At 36.9% G+C, this 20,201-nt stretch overlaps 1 protein-coding gene across 6 annotated transcripts in view; it reads left to right on the forward strand.

Moving 5' to 3' along the window:
* Positions 1-20,201, forward strand: part of PTPRM (protein tyrosine phosphatase receptor type M) — a 351,616-nt gene that overhangs the window by 188,692 nt on the left and 142,723 nt on the right. For 4 of the 6 annotated variants that reach the window (XM_029959314.1, XM_029959310.1, XM_029959312.1 and 1 more), the window contains 2 exons: positions 7,238-7,370; positions 14,324-14,353. In XM_029959314.1, the coding sequence (XP_029815174.1) occupies positions 7,238-7,370; positions 14,324-14,353 (163 nt within the window). The remainder of the gene's footprint in view (positions 1-7,237; positions 7,371-14,323; positions 14,354-20,201) is intronic. The other 2 variants (XM_029959311.1, XM_025895935.2) reach the window with 1 other exon arrangement.

Raw genomic sequence — 20,201 nt, forward strand, 5'->3', positions numbered from 1 at the left:
AATGTTATTATTCCTGACAATCGGAGACACAGATGTTTAACCGAAAATGTCTTTCTACTCACATGCATCAACATGAATCATTCACCAGTGAGAGATACAATTCATGTGATAGTCAGTTAAATGAGTCCTATTCGTGCAGTTCTTTGTCACCTATATTTGCATTTTCCTAAAGCATATCACAAACAAAATTAATAATTCATAATTATTGTTACACAGCAGAGCCTTATTTTGATAGTCCCTTACCACAGACCTAACAAGTCTGTTTCTTCCTGCATTTGAAAAATACCAAATAAAAAATGTCCAAATCAATATGGTTGTCCTGTGGAAGTACAGAAAACCTTTTTTAGGAAAAGAAGAGCCATATGTATTGTACTGATGATCATAAATTGCAAAGGAAATACTGTCCTGCTAAAGTCTAAGTGCTGCTTGTCCTTTTTCCCAGACATTAAAAAAATAGATTGGTGAGCACTAACATGTCACAGGAGGGAAAATTGGACTACATTGATTTCAACGCTTAACTCCTGTGCCTAGCAAAACAGAAGCAGAACATAATCTCTGCCATGTAGAAAGAACAGTTTATACATGAGCATTTCCAAAAGAAACCAGAATAGAAAGGAAAAAGTATTGTAAAAGGAGAAATAAACAGAACTTACTCTGAGACATTGACAAAATTAATATATTCAAGACATGGAGTAGAGAGAACAAACTGAAAAAATACTGATCAAAACCACCTTCTGGCAAAAAGTATACCCTGCCCAACAACACTTTGTAACTTCTACCATATGGACAGAAACCCTGCAGTTTTGAAGGAGAATGAGGAACACTGATTGGAAAGTTAACAATGAGAATGGCAAGGGAAAAGTCTCCCTTAGCTGGAGTTCTACCAGGAGTAATAAAACAAAGACTTTGTCAAGCAGAATACATGCTGGCTGGCAGATGAGGACTGAATGCCAGTCACTTACAGTATAAACAGAATATCCAGGGTGGTAATTCATTTCATCTAGAAATCTCTATGTATTTTGGGTCTTCTCCAAGACAGCCTCAAATCCTGGCATCTGGAGTGAACTCGAAACTCAAATAAAAAGCATGTTGGACGGGCTTGTCTTTTCACAACATTGGTAATGCTGCTACAGATTTAAAAATGAGGGTACCATTTTCTGCAGCCATGGGTGAGATGAGAGTAGGAATGCTGAGCAAATTTATGGAGGAAACCAGTCAGTTTGCACTACTGCCCCATTCAGTTTTGCAGTTTGTGATATAAGATTGGGTTTCCTGTTGGTCATTTGACATTTATAAGAAGGACCTACCTCTGTGGAGCACCTCTTTTCATATCAGTAACCTTGTCATACTGCCCTTTATCCCAGCCCTTTACTTACGGCATGTCTGCTTTTCCTGCCTTTATTTTTATGAACTTTTATGTTGCTTCCTTCCTTGAAACACCCCAACCAACATCATCCATAAATACATTATTCTGTCTCTCAAATCCCACTTGAAGATCTGTTTCTACTATGGTACCAGCTGGAAATGCTGAGTGATACCAGCTAGCTAGAAGAGTGGGAAGGATAAAACTGTTCGTTTATTTGGGTGTTGTAAATGCATTTTCTTAGGGAGTTTTGCCTCCGCCTTCCACCTGTGTGTGCCACACCTGCCTGTTACAGCGTAGCTCAGCTAGGCAGTATGCTTTTAGTGGTAAAGATTGCTTCACTGTGTGCCTGCACTGTTCTTAGCACAGTCGGGCTCCCAGTCTGATTTACAGCTTCTAGAGCCTACTATCATACAAATAATAGAGAGCAGTAATGATAGTAGCCTTTGTGATACATGTTGTCCTTGGAGAGCATGGGCAAATCCAAATTCTCTGATCTTTCAGTCTTACTTTGTGGCGGGGACAATAGCATCCCAGTGATGGGTGTTCCAAGGAAGCATCACACCTCTCTGCCTTGCTTCTGCCTTGTACCATTTTGCATGATTTCTGCCACCTAATCATAGTGCAACTGTCACACGGGGGTATAATATTTCATTTTCCTGACTCACTCTGTGAAATAACTCAGAAGTAGGTGCTGAGACATGATAGTTGAATTGCACTGCCTGCATAAAAAAATCACGGTCAAGTTACTAACTCATAAAGTTAGTTTCAAGTTTGACTGGAAACTAGGATGATCTGAACTAACTGTATTATTACTTTAAAGCCTTGTAAAGTTAGCCATTACATCAGTCACTGGAACACCTGTGGATGAAATGCAGTTGGGAAAGGCTTGCAAGTGACTTATCAAGCATGTACCTTTTGAGAACTTAAAGCTGCAGAAAGGAATAAAAAAGTCAGCAACTATGGTTAGCCTTGAGTGGGAGAAATAAAATGAGACCAGTCTGCTTAATTAGTTGAAGGGATTATTTTTTTTTTACTCAAATAGGAGAAGAAACGTGTATTTTTAAAAGATTGCTTTAGACAAAGCAACCTACAGCTAGTTTTTAATAGTAACAGCTTTATTCTTTTGTTTGAAAGTATAACCAGCAGCTCCTAGACTTTTGAGCCAGGGTTATTTTGTTGGTCAATCTGTTCTATACAGCAGTAAGTAATTTCTAAGTCCATTTTTTGGAAGGGACTGAGACACACTGAGAAGCAAGTCCAGACTTTGTTCATTTACAAAGAGAAAAGGGAAGACTTTTTATTCAATTTGGTAGAGGCCCATTTCTTTTACTAAAGAACATTTTCATTGGTTTTGGAAAATAAGATAATGCTTGCATCTAAGTCAAAAGAATGACATTTTGCTTGACTAGTTCAGTCAACAAATAGTCTTAGCTTCTATTTAATGAGAAATAGTTCTTCTCCAACTTTTCTATCCATAAACTACCTACTGGAGATTATTCTTTATGAAGTCTTGAGGTTGATCAGTAACATACTTGTGCCTTCTGAGTGAGAAAGGAAAGGGAAATTTTCCGCCCAAGGAAGTGGCAGAACTAGAATTTCTTCAAAGAGAGTTGATCTTTTTTAACCCAATCTTCTAACCCATGGTGCAGAAAAAGAAATTTAACTGCACAAAGTAATTTTAGGAATTCAAAGTATGGCAGACACTGAATATTACCAACTAGAATATAATTCAGTTCTCAATCTGAAGAGAAGATAAGGTATCATGAAGTGGCTGAACAATCACTAAATGTCAGAGAATAGGATTCCAGTATTAAGGAAAAGTTAATGGAATAGGTCTTGTGAGTAAAAACTAAGTGAAATACTATCTTCAGGTGTTTCATGGGTACTACTTAGAAATATTATCACTGGAGGTTGCAAAGTACTGAACAAAATGGGACCCATGAGGAGAAGTCATAAATCAGGCCAGCTGAATGTCATTCTTCCTAAGTGAAGGAAAAAAGATATTTCACATTTTAAATGCTGCTGTAGAGAGAGCCACAAAGAATGGGAAAGAAATAAGTAGAAGGGAAATTAGAATTGCTTAGATTAATTAGAAAAGTAAATATCTAAGTATGTAGAACTAAGCAATGTTACTGTCTTCCACTTCATTCAGTGCAGGAAGCCTGGGGAAATACTTTGCTGGGTTTTGTGGCACCTTAGGGGTTATCTATAAGTGTATCTCTGTTTTTCACTTCTGGCAGGAAGCACTCTGGTTTGTTTTCATCAAGTAAAGACTTTCCAAAGTCAGCACCTTAATCCTTTTTAAACTGGCAGGAAACATTTCCTTGTCCTTTCATTTTCTAAGCAGCTCCCTTGAGCTATCCTGCACTCACTGCTCTTTACTGACCTATTGTCTTTCTAGAGGTGCACCACAGTGTATGTGTCAATTTGGCCTTGATTATTCTGGCTCCACTAGCCCAGACAGTCTCAGTAAGAAAAGAGAAGTGAGATTATTTTGCAAGGTTTAAAGTCAGTCTTCTGTATGCAAGAGTAGAATCAAAACCTTAAAAGTAAAACAAACAAAAGAAATCCAAATAAGTAATTAGGTCCAGTGTTGTGAGGGAGATGCATAGTTCAGCTGTTGGCATCAATATGCATTGCTGTAATTAAAAACAGATATTTTACTGGAGATACAGGATTAGTCTTGTAGCAATGTATCCTTAAAGGCTCTAGGGTGATCAAGGAAATTAAAAATTACTGTGTTAGAAAAAGTGATTGAAACAATAAAAATAAATAAACCTCCAAGATTGTAGCATCATGATACAGTAGTGCATAGGTGGTAACACTGTTTCTGTAACAAAAGATGACATTTGACTCAATTTTTTAGCATATGTCAGTACAGCACAGTAAAAGAGAAACCACGGCATCTTTTTTTAGACTTACAACAGTACTTTTCCCAATCTCTCTTGAAAAATACAAATAAAACTCAATGCACAAATTGACATTGCAGTTTATCATGAGGCAGAATAAATTTCAGAACTACTGCCCCTGGCTGCCTCAATCCCCTTAGGCACAGCCCACCCTTCTCTCCATGGTGCCAATGCAATTGCCCGGGTGGCTATAGTTTTAAAGTCAGTTAAGAAGTAATTATGAGGGGAGAGGCAAATATCACCCTGGAACAACATCTCCCTATCAGACAGAAACCAGAGAGAAGTAAAATGACACTGCTTATCATAGCTAATGCACTTTAGGATTTAATATTAAATGCAGTACAGTCTGTTTATTAAATGTGTGGAAGAGTCACTGTTGGGGCAGCATCTCTTTATTATGATGCCAAATGATATGGGTTAGCAGGATTCACACAGGACTGTGAAGAATTTCAGCAGGACAAAAGCAAACTGAATGAAGAGGTAGTACGAACTCGAATTGCAGTCTTGATAAATGCTATGTAGTGTTCACCAGAGTTAAATTTAAATGACTTCTAATTTATAAAGGGTTCAAAACTGAGCACTGCACTGAAGAAAGGGATGCAGGTTTCATTGTAAACAATGCACCGGTGACGTGTTTAATGTCCATCTGATGTTGAAATAAAACCATTCAGAATGCTAAAGGAGATAAAGAGTAGGTTTGAGGTATGTTAAAAGAATAAACAGTATTGAATAAGATGAGGAAAGTTAATCCCAAATTTCTGATATCAAAAGACTCAAGGGATGTTCAAGAAAGGTGAAAGGTGGCAAATTTGGTTTGTTTACCCAAGTAGATTTTGGAAACCACTGACACCAAGAAAGGAGCAACATTCTGTCAGAGAGTGAATGAGTTGCGGAATGGAAATAAAGGAGAGCTGAGATAATCCCAGTATTTACGGGGTTTATAATAATTATTAGTGATAGGAGTTTTTAAAAGGCTTGTCAAACATCATGTTTCCAGTTTAAGACGTTCTCTATTCTGAGTCAGGCTGAATCCATAAGTGTGAGAAACTCTATGCTATTTTTAATTTGGAGTGACATTACGTGTCTTTTCATAGAAAATTGGGATGATCTTTCAATTGGATAATCAATAGATGATTCAGCATGGGAGTTTGAGTGTCCTGATTCACTGTTTGCCAAGTTCAGCTCAACAGCTCCTTTTTGCATGAAAATGGTCTAGACGTCTACTGCACTTCTGAGTGCTGTGAAGATTACAGCAATATAGAGTTTAACAAAATTATGTATATATTTATCTATTATATATATAAAATATATATATTTATATTTTATTTATTAACAAATTTATTTATATATGATACAGGAAAATAAAAATAGAACTGTTTATATTGGAATTTTAAGCATCCATATTGAAGAAAATAAAGAGCCAGATTTTGTTATCTTTATTCATACAAAGTCAGGATTGTGCTAATTTGTAACAGTATGTATGTATTTCTGTCAAACTAATACTCTGTTGGGACTGGGCACAGAGAGAGGCAGCCAGTCTTCTTCTCTGATTTAGCACTCATTCTGAGTACCGTAGCCAGAATTTTCCAAAGAACCTGGTTCCTGCAGTTAGCTTTAGATATGTTTTGATTGATGGTTATCACTTTTCTGGCAAGTTTTCCTGGCATTCCTCCTAGCAAGGAGTTTTGAAGATGTAGTCCAAAAGTGTAGCTGTGGGCACTCAGAAGTGCTCTCCATCTTAAAATATCCTGGTTAGAACTGAGAAGAGACATTGGAAATGTTTTCGTTGTATTTTTCAGAATATATCTATGCATGTAAGTTGATCATTAATTTTCTTTCTCTCCAGAAAAAGGAAAAGCAGAAACAAGTAAAATATAGTTGGTGCTTTCAAAATCCTCTCTGAAAGAGCAGATCTTATCTCAGACAGCGAGATAAGAATGTGGTCTTAAAATATTACACTTTACTTAGGCTTTACTCTTCCTTCTCCCTTCCCAAAAAAAACCACAGCAGGAAAGCGATTCATAAATCTCTGTGTCCATTTTATGGCATGGTGCCTCAAATGATGAATGCTGTCACGTTTTGATTAAAAAAAAAATGGAAGTCCTTAAAAAAAATAAAATCAGCTTAGTGAATTGAATGTTGCTTCCTTAATGTTTTTCATCCTGAACTCATTTAGCAGGGGAAATGGATATTTCATCAGACATGGATTTGACGTTCCATCACATTATACAGTAAACAGTACAAACGATGTTATTTTCTTTAAATGGAGAAGCTGGAAGAGCTAAGACAGTAGCTGCTGTAAGGCACTGGTTATCTCATTTAAACAGATATTAAATGTAGGTGCCAGTGGTGTGATCATCAGCTGCTTCCCACTTTGTGAATAAATTGCTTAGAAGGAGTCTTTTTTCCTACCAGATGTGACCTAGATTTAGATTTCCAAAGGCAAAAAAAAAGTCTATTGTGTAAAAAACAATTGTGGGTAAAATGCATGGTAAATGAGCTTATCTCACTTTTCCAGGTGTTTAAGCTAATATGTTATGGAATTACAGCTTCATTTATGAAAAATAATTGAGGAAAATGTTCCAGCAAATAAAATTTGGATAAAGGCTTAGTATGGTTATTGTATTGTTAGCAAGTTTCTAAATGGCAGAAAGAAAAGGGAGCCAGCACAGATAATAAAAATATAGAAATTTGTGAATCTGTGAAGAGGCTCCTGTAAAAGGGTTAGGTCTGGCAGTGGTATCCACCTGTGTTGTGGTCTTGCAAATGTCTTGGAACAATATAAAGAATTCTATTCCCGACAATGCATATGAAAGCAGGACTTTTTCTTAAAAGACCAAGTACTGATATCTGTTGGCCCTGGATAAGACTAATAATACTGGTAGGTTAAGTATACAAACATCAAAAGAATAACACCTTTATTCTTTTTCTTTTTCCTCTTTCTCTTTTAATGATTCCATAGGGGCTGCCACTCGAAAACCGGACCCAGAGCCTGAGAAACAGACTGACCATACTGTTAAAATTGCTGGAGTCATTGCAGGCATCTTGCTGTTCGTCATTATATTTCTGGGGGTCGTGCTGGTAATGAAGAAAAGGTGAGCAATGAGTGGATGTTTTCCATGTACACAGTCATATTGCATCTCCTACGGCAGTTCTCAATTTGATAATGGTAGAAGTGTCCAACCACCTTCATGTCCACAGAGAATTAATGTTTCTTTCTTCGTTATATATATATATATATATATACATATATATATATGTATACCAACTAATGATTCTAGCATTTTTTATATCACTACTGCATGATGGGCTCTAATAATAGAAGAATATCTCTGTCCTGTAAGTGTGAGTCTCCACCCTATTCAACAGAACAGCTGAAAGTTAGATGTAGTTTCATTCTTTCATGTAAAAGAAATTCTTAGTCAAAGAGGCACTAGAGCTAAGGTAGTTTATGCAGAATAATATACTCCCCATTCTTAGCACAAACTTCATTCTGTGAAAACAAAGAAAAATGTCACAGTGGTGCTGTATGTTTCCAAATGCTGGTTCAACACACACATTGAGATTGTTTTATTTCAAATATCATTTGAAAACTGCTACATTATTAGAAGCGTGAGGCTTTCAAAACTGTTTTCCTTTCTCAACACTGTAAAAGGAAAAATAGTAATGGGAAAAATATCTTGTATCTAGGGAGGAGGCATAGATAAGAAAAAGACCCCCATGTGATATTAGAAGCTAAGTCTAGATTGGGAGAAATTAATTAGCAAATAGAATTAAGGTTTTAGGTTGTATCCTGAGCAATGTGAGATTTGCAGCTGTCAGAGGTGGGGTTGGGAGTATGCAGGTGCTGTGTAACGGTGCTGAGTCACAAATTCTCCTTCCACTTCTGCCACAGTCTCCTTATTGTCCTGTAACCCCTCACCTCCTTGCTATGCACTTTGTATTATCTCCTTTTCTTCCTTTGAGAGCAATCCTGGCCTGATTTTACTCATTCCAACACTATGTGATTTAATTGTATGTTAACTAGTTTGGCAGGTCTGAGATAGTCCAAACCCCTGAGCTGCCTGAATTTCTTCCAGAATTTGAACAGTGGAGGTGCACAGCAAAGGAGGCAGCTGTCTGACATTGCCTGAGGGCAAGCAACAGAAGTAGATGCTTTTCAGTCTCCTTGAAGACAGAAGCAGGGCCATGAGTTAAAAGGTCTCTGTGAAGAGAAATGTGAGCTGTGGCCAGGGCTGGGGGCTAGGTCGTGACAAGAGGTGGGTGAAGCAGTCTAAAGCTGCCACACAGAAGAGCCTGAGACTTAAACACCAGGGTAGGTCTGACTGGGGCAATGAAACTGACCCAGTAACCAAATCTGCTCCATAAAGTACAGTGTATCAGGGTTTTGTTCTGACTTTGCAGTACTTTCTTCTTCTCACTCTGATTTCTTGCATCATTCATACCTTCTGTTTTAACAGTTTTAACAGTTGAACTCCCAAACTCCTCCCTAGGGCCAGACACAGAACTTGGCATGCAGGAAGGAAGGCTTCTTGCATTGTCTGGCCAATACTTCCTGACCAGCATTCATCATTCTCTCTCTTCCAGTTCTGAGCCTCTCCTTAAGTGTTTCTGCCAAAGGTAGAATGTATTCACCCAAGGGAGACAAGTTCTTAATTTTGAAGGGAGAGCATTGCAAAATGATACAAATAGTTTCAAAGTGAATAAGGTGTCAGGGTCTCTGGCTAAATGGATGCTATGCCAGCTCCTGCTTAATTCTCCAGAGAAAAACTCTTTGATAATCTAATTGTTAGAGGCGGGAGGTCTCAGATCCTAAGTGTTTGCATTAATGCAGAAGGATACTTGATTCCTTCTGTCTACCACAGCAGAGTAATTACTATTCATAGCAATTCTGTTGCTAGAAGAAAAGTGTATTATGTGAGCTTCTTTGGGGTTTTGAATAAATCTGCTTGTGACAGAGATGAAACTGTTGAAAGTAAAAGTCCGGGAACTCTGTTACCAAATACATACAGTTTCATTGGGTAGTACAGAAATAACGATACCAATAACACAAACATATCCCAGAATGATGCTGCAGTCTTGAGCAAAACAAACTGAAATAAGTTGAAGTGAATATTAAAAAGTAAGAATGGTTCATTTGTGTAACAGGATGTGACCGGGGTAAATGAGAGTTTCAGGAGGTGGGTATATTGTGACCCAGGCCTCTAAAGCATCTACTGTAGCATAGAATATCTTGAATACGATTACACTCATGACTTAAGCAAAAGATGAACCGATTATTCAGTAGATTGTTATTGGTGCATTAATTCACTGGGCTGCTGAGAGGCCTTGTGGTTTCACCTTGGTTCAGTTACTGTATATACATTATGCATTTGAAGAAAATGTATAAATCATACCACAAGCTTAGTATAACTGTAGTGGTTTTGCAGTTTTATGATACTTAAGGTGCTAATTTGGGAAACAATCTTATCAAGTTAGTGGGTTGTTTGACTACTGCACTTGATCATTTTATTTCATTTACTTTATCAGGAGCTTCACTGGCGTAAAGATCTGAGTAAAAAATAAAGTAACACCTTGTAGTTCAGTGTCACCTTTCCTCTGAGAACCACTTTGTTCTCTGCACTATTATGTGCAGACTCACTGGGCGACAATGCTAGGTTTCACCACAGTGAGCTACATGTTCTGAAACTTGTCTTGCTTGGAATTGGCTTCAACAGTGTCCCATTCACATTCCACTATTCCAAGGCATATGCCAAGGCATGTACTTCGTGTTATTCTTTCACAGAAAAGATTCTTGTAGAATTGATCTCCAGATCACACTAGTAGATTAAACTTACTCTGTCTCTGGGGCTTCACAGTGCTTAATTAACTTAATTTCAAACCATTTCTTTCCCTTATCAAGAGATCTGGAAAGCAGTTTTACTTAAGTGAAACTAACCATGATAACCATGATTTTGTCCAATGCATTCCTTTAATAGCTACCTCATTTCACTCAAAAACCATTCTTTGCTTGGTTGGTGCCATGCACCACAGATTATTACAGACCAGTCTCTTGAACTTTTAATTCAGTAGCCAGGTAGAAGAAGACCAATATTCAAGCAGTTTTCAGTGCCGTGCAGACGTGCTTTGGATATGATGGCCACTATCAAAGCAATAGGTAGAGAAGTTCTGCAAATATCAATAGTAATTAGGCAGCATTATTAGTTTCACTGTATAATGGTCTGCTGAAGTAGTTATATTATAAACCAGGTCACAGAGAGATTAGCTGACCTAGTGATTCAGTGTGTGGTATGGAGTCAAGAGTGAGGGTAGAAACATCATGGACACATTTTCTGTATGGGCACTCAGGCTGTGATTGAAGTAAACCAAATCTGTAAACTTGTCGCCTGGGTCAGGGGAAGACTTAGTGCTTTCCTCTTTTTCTCTCTACTTGGTTGTTCAGAGTTATTTATCTATTCTGTTCTATCTTTTCTTTATCCATTTGCATTCCTGCATAAAGGTGTCATGTAACATAGCCTAGGAACCTGCAAGCTATTCGTATAGCAAAAGGGTAGTACCAATGCAGTGATTCTTCTCTTAAGTCAGAATAATGCCAATAAGCTTTCCTTCCTCAGCTGTGCTCTGTATCTCCCATATAAGAGTTAACACAAAATCAGATGAGAACAATACATGTGTTTCCACAATATTGGTCCACAATAAAGTGAATTTTGAATCTCATCCTGAATATTAAATCTCACTTGAGGCCCTTGATTTCTTCCAGTCTTTGATATACCTGCATAGGACTTTATAAAAAAAAATAAAAAATAAAGAATGCAGCAAGTTCCCCTTTTGATCAACTTTAAGTGGAGCAGTGAAAATGAGAGTACTGTTCCCACAGCTTTGGAAAAGTAATAACAATTAAATCAAGACTTGCATAAATCAGACACTTACAGCTTTTTCTCCTTTCCTTTTTTTCTTTACCTTTGTATTCTATATAAGTTAAGTTTTAAAAAAATACATAAGTTGATAAGTTGTGGGTCCAACATTTGCTTAAAAGCATATATGTCTTTGGGGCAGCTGTTTCTTTCAGGGCTGCCATCTTCTTGCTGCAGTGGGAGTGCAGTAAGGAAGCTGTTATTAAAATTTTATTACACTGGCTTCTGCTGCCATTGTAGAATGGAGTTTTTCTGATCATCACGTTTCTCCATAAAAAGGTTACTTTGTTTTGCCTGTCTTTAGTTTCTGTTTTCAGCTGTCTCTATGCCTGAGCCTTCCAGTAGTTTCTAATATATGCAGTTGTGGCATCTGTTTAAGTCAGAGACCCTGGTTCTTGGCAGTGGATAAGCAGGGCTTTTGCTCTCAGTGGAGCTGTGCTGGGAATGCATTGTTCCCATTCCCTGGTAGCAAATCAGGCTGTTCAGTTATACGTACACCTTTGCCAACAATTTCAAGCAGTTAGGATAGAAATTGAAGAAAATAAGGCTGAAGGAAAATTCCAGCCTCCTCTCCCTGAACCTTATTTTTCCCTCTAGGCCAACTACAAAAGAGAGGTGATGAAAGAAAACACTGTGGTAATGACACAGTTCCAGAAGTTTCTCTTCCAATGGGACAATCCTCCTGCAGCCAGCAGTGCTGATTTTGGTAAATTTTATAGTGGGGCCTTGTTCTACAAGTGGTATTCATGAAATTAATTTATGTCTTCAGTCCTAAAGGATATAAAAATGCTTTATATTGCCACTATATGCAGAAACAGTTTATTGATATAAAATAACCTGACTACTGGGAAGTGACTGAAGAGCCATGCTCATAAGAAAATTTGGCCTAGGTTAACTAGAATCTTTGCATCAGTCTTTTTAACAGAAAAAGGCTTTTCATGCATAGACAAAGACCTAAGTTCATGCTCATTATGTAGGAAGTAAAATGGAACTTGTCCATATTTATTAAAAAGCTAAATCCATTCACTTATGAATGGTGCTTTAGCATGAGACCTGAGGACTTACAAGTGTAAAACTTTCTGGTTTTGTAGGATTTTGATTTGTTCTTTTTACCTGTACAGTATTCTTGATAGTCAACAACCACAGTGCTCTTTTTCAAGGACTTTTATATGGAAAATCTCACAACTGTAGCAATATAAAAATAACTGGAGCTTGAGACTTCCAATTTTTCTCATCTTACACAAATTCTTAATGGAACATTTACACAATTAAAGCTCCTGGATTTTCAGCATTTTTTTCATAAGGAATAATTTATCTCTATTACATATCTGGCAGAATTATGCACACAAGTACCATCAGTGCTTCAGTGATTAATTGTATTTATTGTTGTTTCTCAAATTATTATACATCTTTTAGAAGTAGGAGAATATTTGTACTAATTACATTAAATCTCTCTCATGGCAACATATGGCAAGAAACAGGGTTGGCAGTGTTGATTCTAAATCAAAGTGAGGGAAAAAGTAATTTTGAAAAGAAAGGCAGGGGGAATTATAATTATGACTGAACCAGAAAACAGCCCCTTGCTAATAGCACAGGTAAGTGGATCTGCTTTCACAGGACTTGATCCTGTGCTCCTTACTGAATGCAATGGAGTATGTGCTGGTGGAAGAAGTATGTAACTGTTTTGCAGCTTGCCCCTTACTCTATTCTTAGATATCTTTTAAAACTCAACTCTAACAGGTATGCATTTTCCAGATGTGCCACGTGATTAAATATTCAGTATGTAGCCTCTTGTGTTTGAACAATACTGTTTGCATCAGAAAAATGGGAATAAAAACTGGGAAATATTTCTAACGGCATCTTCACACAAGGAAGATGAGAGAGAAAATTTGATGAAAGCCTAGTTTTCAAAGAGATGCCTGAAGCATGTAGCCAGAGGCAAGTTAACGTTGGTTATAGTCCTTTGCAAGGCCTGTTTACATGTTTCCTCTGTAGTCAAAGGGCTGTATGCATGTGCTCCAAAAATTACAAATGCCTACATGGTTCCTTTCAGTCTTTTATCTTACCAACATGTGAATGCTACTTGACATTATGCTCAGAGATGTTTTAAGATCTCCAGCTTTTTTTTTAATTGCAGTCAATATATGGAAATCATTTAGGTTGAAACTTATCCCTTTTGGAGAGCTGCAGTCCTGCTTGTAGTGGGCTTATAACTGAGGGAGGAAAAGATGTGAAGCAGAAGAGCATAGCTGGGGGCTGCTATACTTTGTGCTCACACAGAGCATGTCTGGGTGGAGGATCTGACTGTGCAAGACATTGTGCAAGACTGACTGAGCCCATATTCCTCAAGCCGGTGGTGGAAGGTCTCTAAAGTTGTTTTTTGTGACATTCGCATGGGCAGAAATAATGTGGATACAGGATTAGTTCTCATTGTTATCTCTACCACATGGGGAAACACCACCAATGTAATTTTAGCCAGCAAAGAAAGCCTTTTTATTTGCATGACAATAAGTATCTTTTTCTTCCAAATTTAAAAGGCTATTAAAAAGCTGAGATATTAAAAAAAACATGGCCATTGATTTTTCTGCTCTGGAAACAAGTTCAGCTCCTGTCAATGACAAAACTGATTTCTTTAAGTAAAGAAAGGGATAGCCTAAGATTCTACAGTGCTGTGACAGGAAGGGAAGCTACTTCATACGTGTTCTGAAATTCTGTATTGCTAACCTTGTAACACCATGCTAGAAGTTCCATATCCTTGTTCCTAATGCAGCTGAGGTGTAATCAGAGGTGTTTTAGCACTTTAATTGGGACTGTTTGTGTGTAATATATGCAGATATAAATAAACGTTAAATACCTAACATTACTTAGTAGGTGTACTTTAGGATGGTTTGATTTAACAGTTGGATATGCATTATATATTGTATTGCTCAAAGTTTTATGAAGATTGGATATGTCATCTGTCTATTCCAGACACATTGCATGATATGCTCAGATATGCATTCTTGCTACCTTTCATTTGTTTCACCAGTTCAGGTCTCAGTTTCATCTTGGTTTTTCATACATTAATATTTGACTTTTCTTTCCTTCCATTTCATCTTTTCCACCACTGCCTAATCCTTCCACCATCATGGCAGAAGAAGCTATCACTCCTACACTTACTACCTGTAAGTAACTTCTTTGTCATCAGAGACACACTTTCTGCCATGTTGTTCCATGCCTAAGTAGTGAATGCTAATATTGAAAGTTCCTGTATAAAGACATACTTTGTAAAAGTTTTACCAAGATAAAAACAACATGGTCAATAATGTAATGAAATATTTAACTTTTAGCTTTATAACAGTTTCTTATGCCTCATACTGTGCATTAGAGTCCTTTGAATATCATTATGTAAGAAATTTTCTTAATTGAGAAGTAGTAGGTATAAATACCACTACCATGTCGATGACAAATCTTCATGCTTAAATAACTATTTTCAGAATTTATTTAGCAGTTTCTTTCTTATTTGTTCTGTTGAAAATATAGCACTGGTTAGACATGTACAAGCATTTCCATTTGTTGCTGTGTACATATTACTACTTTTTCATGAATAATGATAATGCATAAACATCATGAGTTACCATTTCTGAAGTGAATTTCAAAGGAGTGAGCACTAAAAAATGAGGGCAGGATGAAGCATAACTTTGAATAAGTAACAACCTTTTGTTTTGATACAGTCCTTAGTAATACCATTATATGCTTCTTTATTTACCCAAAGCCTTCGTTTCATTCCCTGCTGCCAGGTGATGAATAAGAAGGGTCCTTCTGTGAATTTAGCAAATCCCTTTCTGCAGCTATTCACCTTTACTTGCTTTCCAGGTACAAGGAGTACATAATAGTTTTTGGATTAACAAAATATTAGAAGTCTTGCTTAGTTGCGAAATGAGACTCATTTAATCTTGTTTAATCTTGTTGGCCAGCAGCAAAAATCAGCTGTCCAGTAGATACCTGTTTTCTCTAAACCTCAGATTTAAAAGTCATGGGAACCTATGAGATATTTTTATGTAGTTAGAGAAGTTTGGGTGTTACTTGCATGAGACAAATATTAGTACTTGTTTTCAAGTACATATGGTAGTAGCACGCTCTTGAAAGGAACACATTTCAGTAATGTTTTTATTTAAAAGCAATATGAAGTTTCTCATGTTCCTTTCTAGTTGCTCTTCGAACTTTTTAAACATATTTTTTCAATTGATATTTTGAAAAAGGATCAAAAATTCATTTATCGGATTTATGGAAAGATTAGTAAATATTTTCTAGCTTGAAAACTTGGTAAGCAGAACCATGCTTCCAATGAATGAAAGCAACTAAAATTTAAACCTCTTAGTTGAAATTCCATAAGACTTCTGAATATATTGAAAGTGCTCATTTGCTTGGTAATGCAGATTTCATGTTACATTATTTTGACACTCTACATGTAATGCAATTTTTAAAACTGTTCTTTAAAGCAGTGTATTAATATGAAGGTCAGAAAAAATTATCTCTGCCACAGATACAGTATTTCAAAATTTATTTCTGTTCCAGAGATAAAAAGACCATATCTTCATAGGCATTAAAAAAATAAATTCAGTTTGGGATCATTTAAATGTAGTTCTTTAAAATGTCAAAAGAATGTAATACAGTAAGTCATATAGTATGTTGTTGCCATAATAATATTTAAATAAATATTTTAATATGATTCATGTCTCAAGGCTAAGTCAAAACCAAAATTGAAACAAATGGAACATTAAATGAAACACTGTTTCATTATTCAAAGAAATTGTATTATATATTTTTTCTCTTTTTCCACTGACAGAGGAAAATATCTAAATTGAAATGCGTTTTTTAAGTTTTACGAACATGTTTTATCCCCAGTTTTGAAATCATAGAGACTGTTAACAGTGGATGGAGGAGAGTGTCTCTGGATTATTTGAAATACTCTCCCAGTGGCTTCAAGAAAAGATCTGTCTTTTTGTTAGTGTGATACAAATGCAGTAACTTTGTAGCTGGGTCCACTAAGTCTTCAAAAAGAAATTGTGGGATCTTGACCTTGTGCTCTTTTGTTCCCTGTCTGGCAAAAGAAGCAAAGTCAGAGCCCTGAAAAGAGCAGTCAAAATTGTCTGTCAGTAGGAGGAAGTATTTTGGACCAAATTCTCCACCTGTTTACACACTACGCAATTTCACTGAAATTGATGGAAATCTTAGATGAATGCAGAATTCATTACAGTTTTATTTTTAGCTGAGAAAGTTGGTGTGGATTATAAAATGTTGTATATTTTGAGAAACATGATTTCAAGTACTCTACCATTGCTAATTTACCACTTCTATACTGAGTATCATATTCAAATTTACTGATTAGTCATTGTAAATGCAAGCTGTAACATCCAAGCAAGCATCTATGCACTGAAATAGTTACTATTGTCTTGTGTGCTGCTTTCCTTGTGTGCTGTGGCCTCCTTTTCCCTGCAATCTCTGCCACTTCTAGATCCATCCTAAATTAAAAAAGAAAAAATTGGCAGATGCCAGGAGCTGCTGATGAATCATCAGAGGTGGACCTACAGCTGTGCATATTTGGCAGAGAATTATTTCTATTTTATCTTGTGTTTACTAGTTAGCCAGTCAAGAGACATTAGAGAAAAGAAGTTGAGTGCTGCTATTGAGAATTCTTTTTAATGGGCTTAAGTGCCTCTGCCAGTCTTTCCTCCCACTCTTGCGTTCCTGAAAACTGGTGCATTTTTTACCTTTCACCTCAGTCAGGCAGCAGATTTTTTTTTTGTTTGGCTGTAGTTAGTCCTCTGTAAGTTCTTTTGTTCTTAAAATTTAAGCAAATTTAATAGTGCTCATTAACTCTGCAGCAGGTCTTTTGACTTGGCAGTCGATTCCAGGTGGGAAAAAAGAAGAATGGAGATAGTGTCGTTAGTTACACTTGGAACAACTGGTGTTCCCAGCATGGCAGGCAACATTGGTATGACTGCTTACTCCTGACACATTTTCTGATGGCAAAACCACTGCACCATGGGCTGAAGAGACGAAAATGCATTCTTTTTCTTTTTTTCGTAATTATGGTTAAATAAACTAGGCAAGCCTGTTGTTAAGGTGACAACAAGTACCACTGTGGTGAATGTTGACCTTTAACTTTTATATTCGAGATTTTAATTTTTATAAAGATTCTCTCCTTGGAGACTGTTATTCATTAGGCGGGAGCTAACAGCTAGATTCATGCAGATTCAAGTATCAGACAAAGTGAGTGCTTGGACCGCTGGAGTTTACTCGAGACTTCGTTATGTTTCTGTGAGTAGGACATACACCAAATTAAAATACAAAGTTGTGAAGGCAGCTTTTGGTGCTGTTCTTCAGTTTAAGCTTGAAATCAAAATTGTAAGTCGTGATTATTATTGAAATTAAGTACTTATGCAACAACAGGGCTGCACAGCAGTTAGGTGCATAATTTTGTTCTATTTTTGTGCCTTTTCGCAAGTCAGTTCAATAGGAGACAATTATTGCCTAATATTCTTTTAAAATCCTAATTATGTTGAGTTCTTCACAGTATGAAATCTACTGTTGTCTGTCCCAGCACTGATAATTTAGTTAGGTGATCTAGAATAGAAATGCATCAAGGTTCATCCTCTGTATGGAAATCTCAATCCCAAAGCCCAGCACTGTGTAGGACTAGAGGTTCTGTTGCCTGGTACATATGACTCAGATGACAGAATTCCTGCTGCAAGAGAATTAATTCCACAAACATTGAGCTTTTTCATATAAATGTCAGCCTTTTTCCCAAGAATTTGGTAGTTTGAGGCCCAGTTGAAATATGCTTTTCTTGTATATCTGACTTGAGCTCAGGAGCCTGGGAGTCTGTTCTCAGTTTAGTTATGTGTGTGTCTCTTGCATCGCTAGCAGGTACTCAGTGCTGGCTTCTGGATCTCTGTTCAGAGACTTAATTTGTGGCTCATTTTCCTAGTCCCATTGCCATTGACCTAATACTTATGGCAGAAGGCACAAGGTTAGTAGATTTACAAAATGACCCTAATAATTGGAGTAATCAAATTTTAAAAAAATCAATGGTATCAAATCTCTCAACATTTCTGGGTAATTCCAGGGAATATGCAGTCATCACATTTAAAACTTCTGCAGAAAATAGTGAAAGAGGTTAGAAACAGTCCTGTATTCTCAACTGCAACTGCCCCTGGAACCAGAATAAGATCATTAGTTTGCATCTTGTGCCTGGGGGGGAATACTGAACAGAAAAACATGAATGTGCTTGAACTGTTTGATTCTGTTAGACCTGTGATCTCTTCTGAATCTTTAAATATGCGTAGGTACATAGACTTGTATCATAGAATTGTGTAATCAAAAATAAACATGGATTCCTGTAATTGTCTTGTAAGCTAGACTAAAATGATTTGAGGATGTCTCATGAGTTTTGTTGCATCTTGCAAAGTCTACGATGCCAACATATTAAAATCTTTGGATAAAACTTAGTCCCAAAATAGAAAGAAGGGTGTTCTACTAAATTGCCATTGCAGAAAAACACATTTGTGTGCTATGTGTCATATGCTTTGTGTACAGAGGTATATGCTTTGTATGCAGAGATACCGAGCAGTCTCAGAATTGGGATTTTATTTTTAATTAAAATATGCTACATAATTTTAAAAAAATCTATCTAAAGTTGTTATTTCTTATACTGATTCCTTGTATCTTCTGATTCTTTTGAATCTGATTGTAGTGCTTTATAGCCAAGGCTTACATTCCCATTTCTCTGTAGAAAAATTGTAAATAATGCTTAACACACAGACCACCAGTAAGTATTTTTTTTTTAATTTTGTCAGCTCTTTCTGAAGTGTGTGAGCCCCCCAGGGCAGTGATCTGACTATATGAAATAGCTTCCTTGAAGTGCAGCAGAGATCAGATCATTCATGTGGAGGAATACCTCTGCTTTAGTTCATCTTTTCTGGACATGTTTAGATATTCACTCCAGGTTACTTTTCCAATACCCGTGCTGGAAACCCGTGGTCATTTCTGAACTTACCCAGACTTTTTAAAACCACGGTATCCCAGATGTACTGAATTAGAAACCATAACCTGTAAAGTGCTGCAAGTTTGGGTTCTTCAAATAAATATGACAGAGAGAGGTGAAGTATCAGAAATTATTGATTGCTGTGTTGGTCACACAATCTGTTCTGGTTCCAGCCAGAACAGGGTTAATTTTTGCAGTAGCCAGGAGGCAGCACTGCCAGGACTTGAAGTTTATTCTGTACCACCTCACATCATTTGCTGGCCTCAGGGGAAAGGACTCTGTTACAGGTCCCATAGCATGGCAGAGAGAGCAGTCCGATATTACTTGTTGGGGGGAGTTTCCACATGAATCATTTGTCTCCTCCTTGTACCCTTTGTTATTGTTATTGTTGCTGTTACTTCACCTTTACATTTCCTTTCTTATTTACAGTACACCTCTAGCTCCCCTAAAGTGTAGACTGACAGATCCCTGGAGGGAACAACAGTGGCCGTTTGCTTTCTGGAATGGCTAGCTGACCAAAATCATCATTCATTTCCAAATTTTCTTTCTGTCAGTTTTCCTGCAATAAATTACCTATTTCTGATATGAGAGAATAAAGAGCCGTATCTCTTGCTTTCTTCTGCCACTCTTGATCACTGACCTTCTGTTTCCATTTGTGAGAATCCACACGAGAATTCTATCTGACCAGGGTCCTTCCTAATTTCAGGGCAAGTTGTATCTGGGAAGATTGCACCAGGTTTGAAACCGAGCATAACAAAAACTAATCAAGCAAGGAACCAGAAGAACGACTGTGCTGTGTACTAACATATCCAGCAAAACGTGCCTGGTATTTCTTCAATCCTAGATAACCTGTTGCAAAAGAACATCTTTTATGAGACATCATAGTATATTAGAATCATGACTTCTTTGCATTTACTAGTGTGCAGGAAAGGTTTGTTATTACTACTATTATTATTATTAGACTGTAACATTTAGTGTATGCT

The sequence above is a fragment of the Manacus vitellinus genome, unplaced genomic scaffold (assembly GCF_001715985.3).
Source record: "Manacus vitellinus isolate BGI_N305 unplaced genomic scaffold, ASM171598v3 scaffold_1_pilon, whole genome shotgun sequence".
Classification (NCBI taxonomy): Eukaryota; Metazoa; Chordata; class Aves; order Passeriformes; family Pipridae; genus Manacus; species Manacus vitellinus.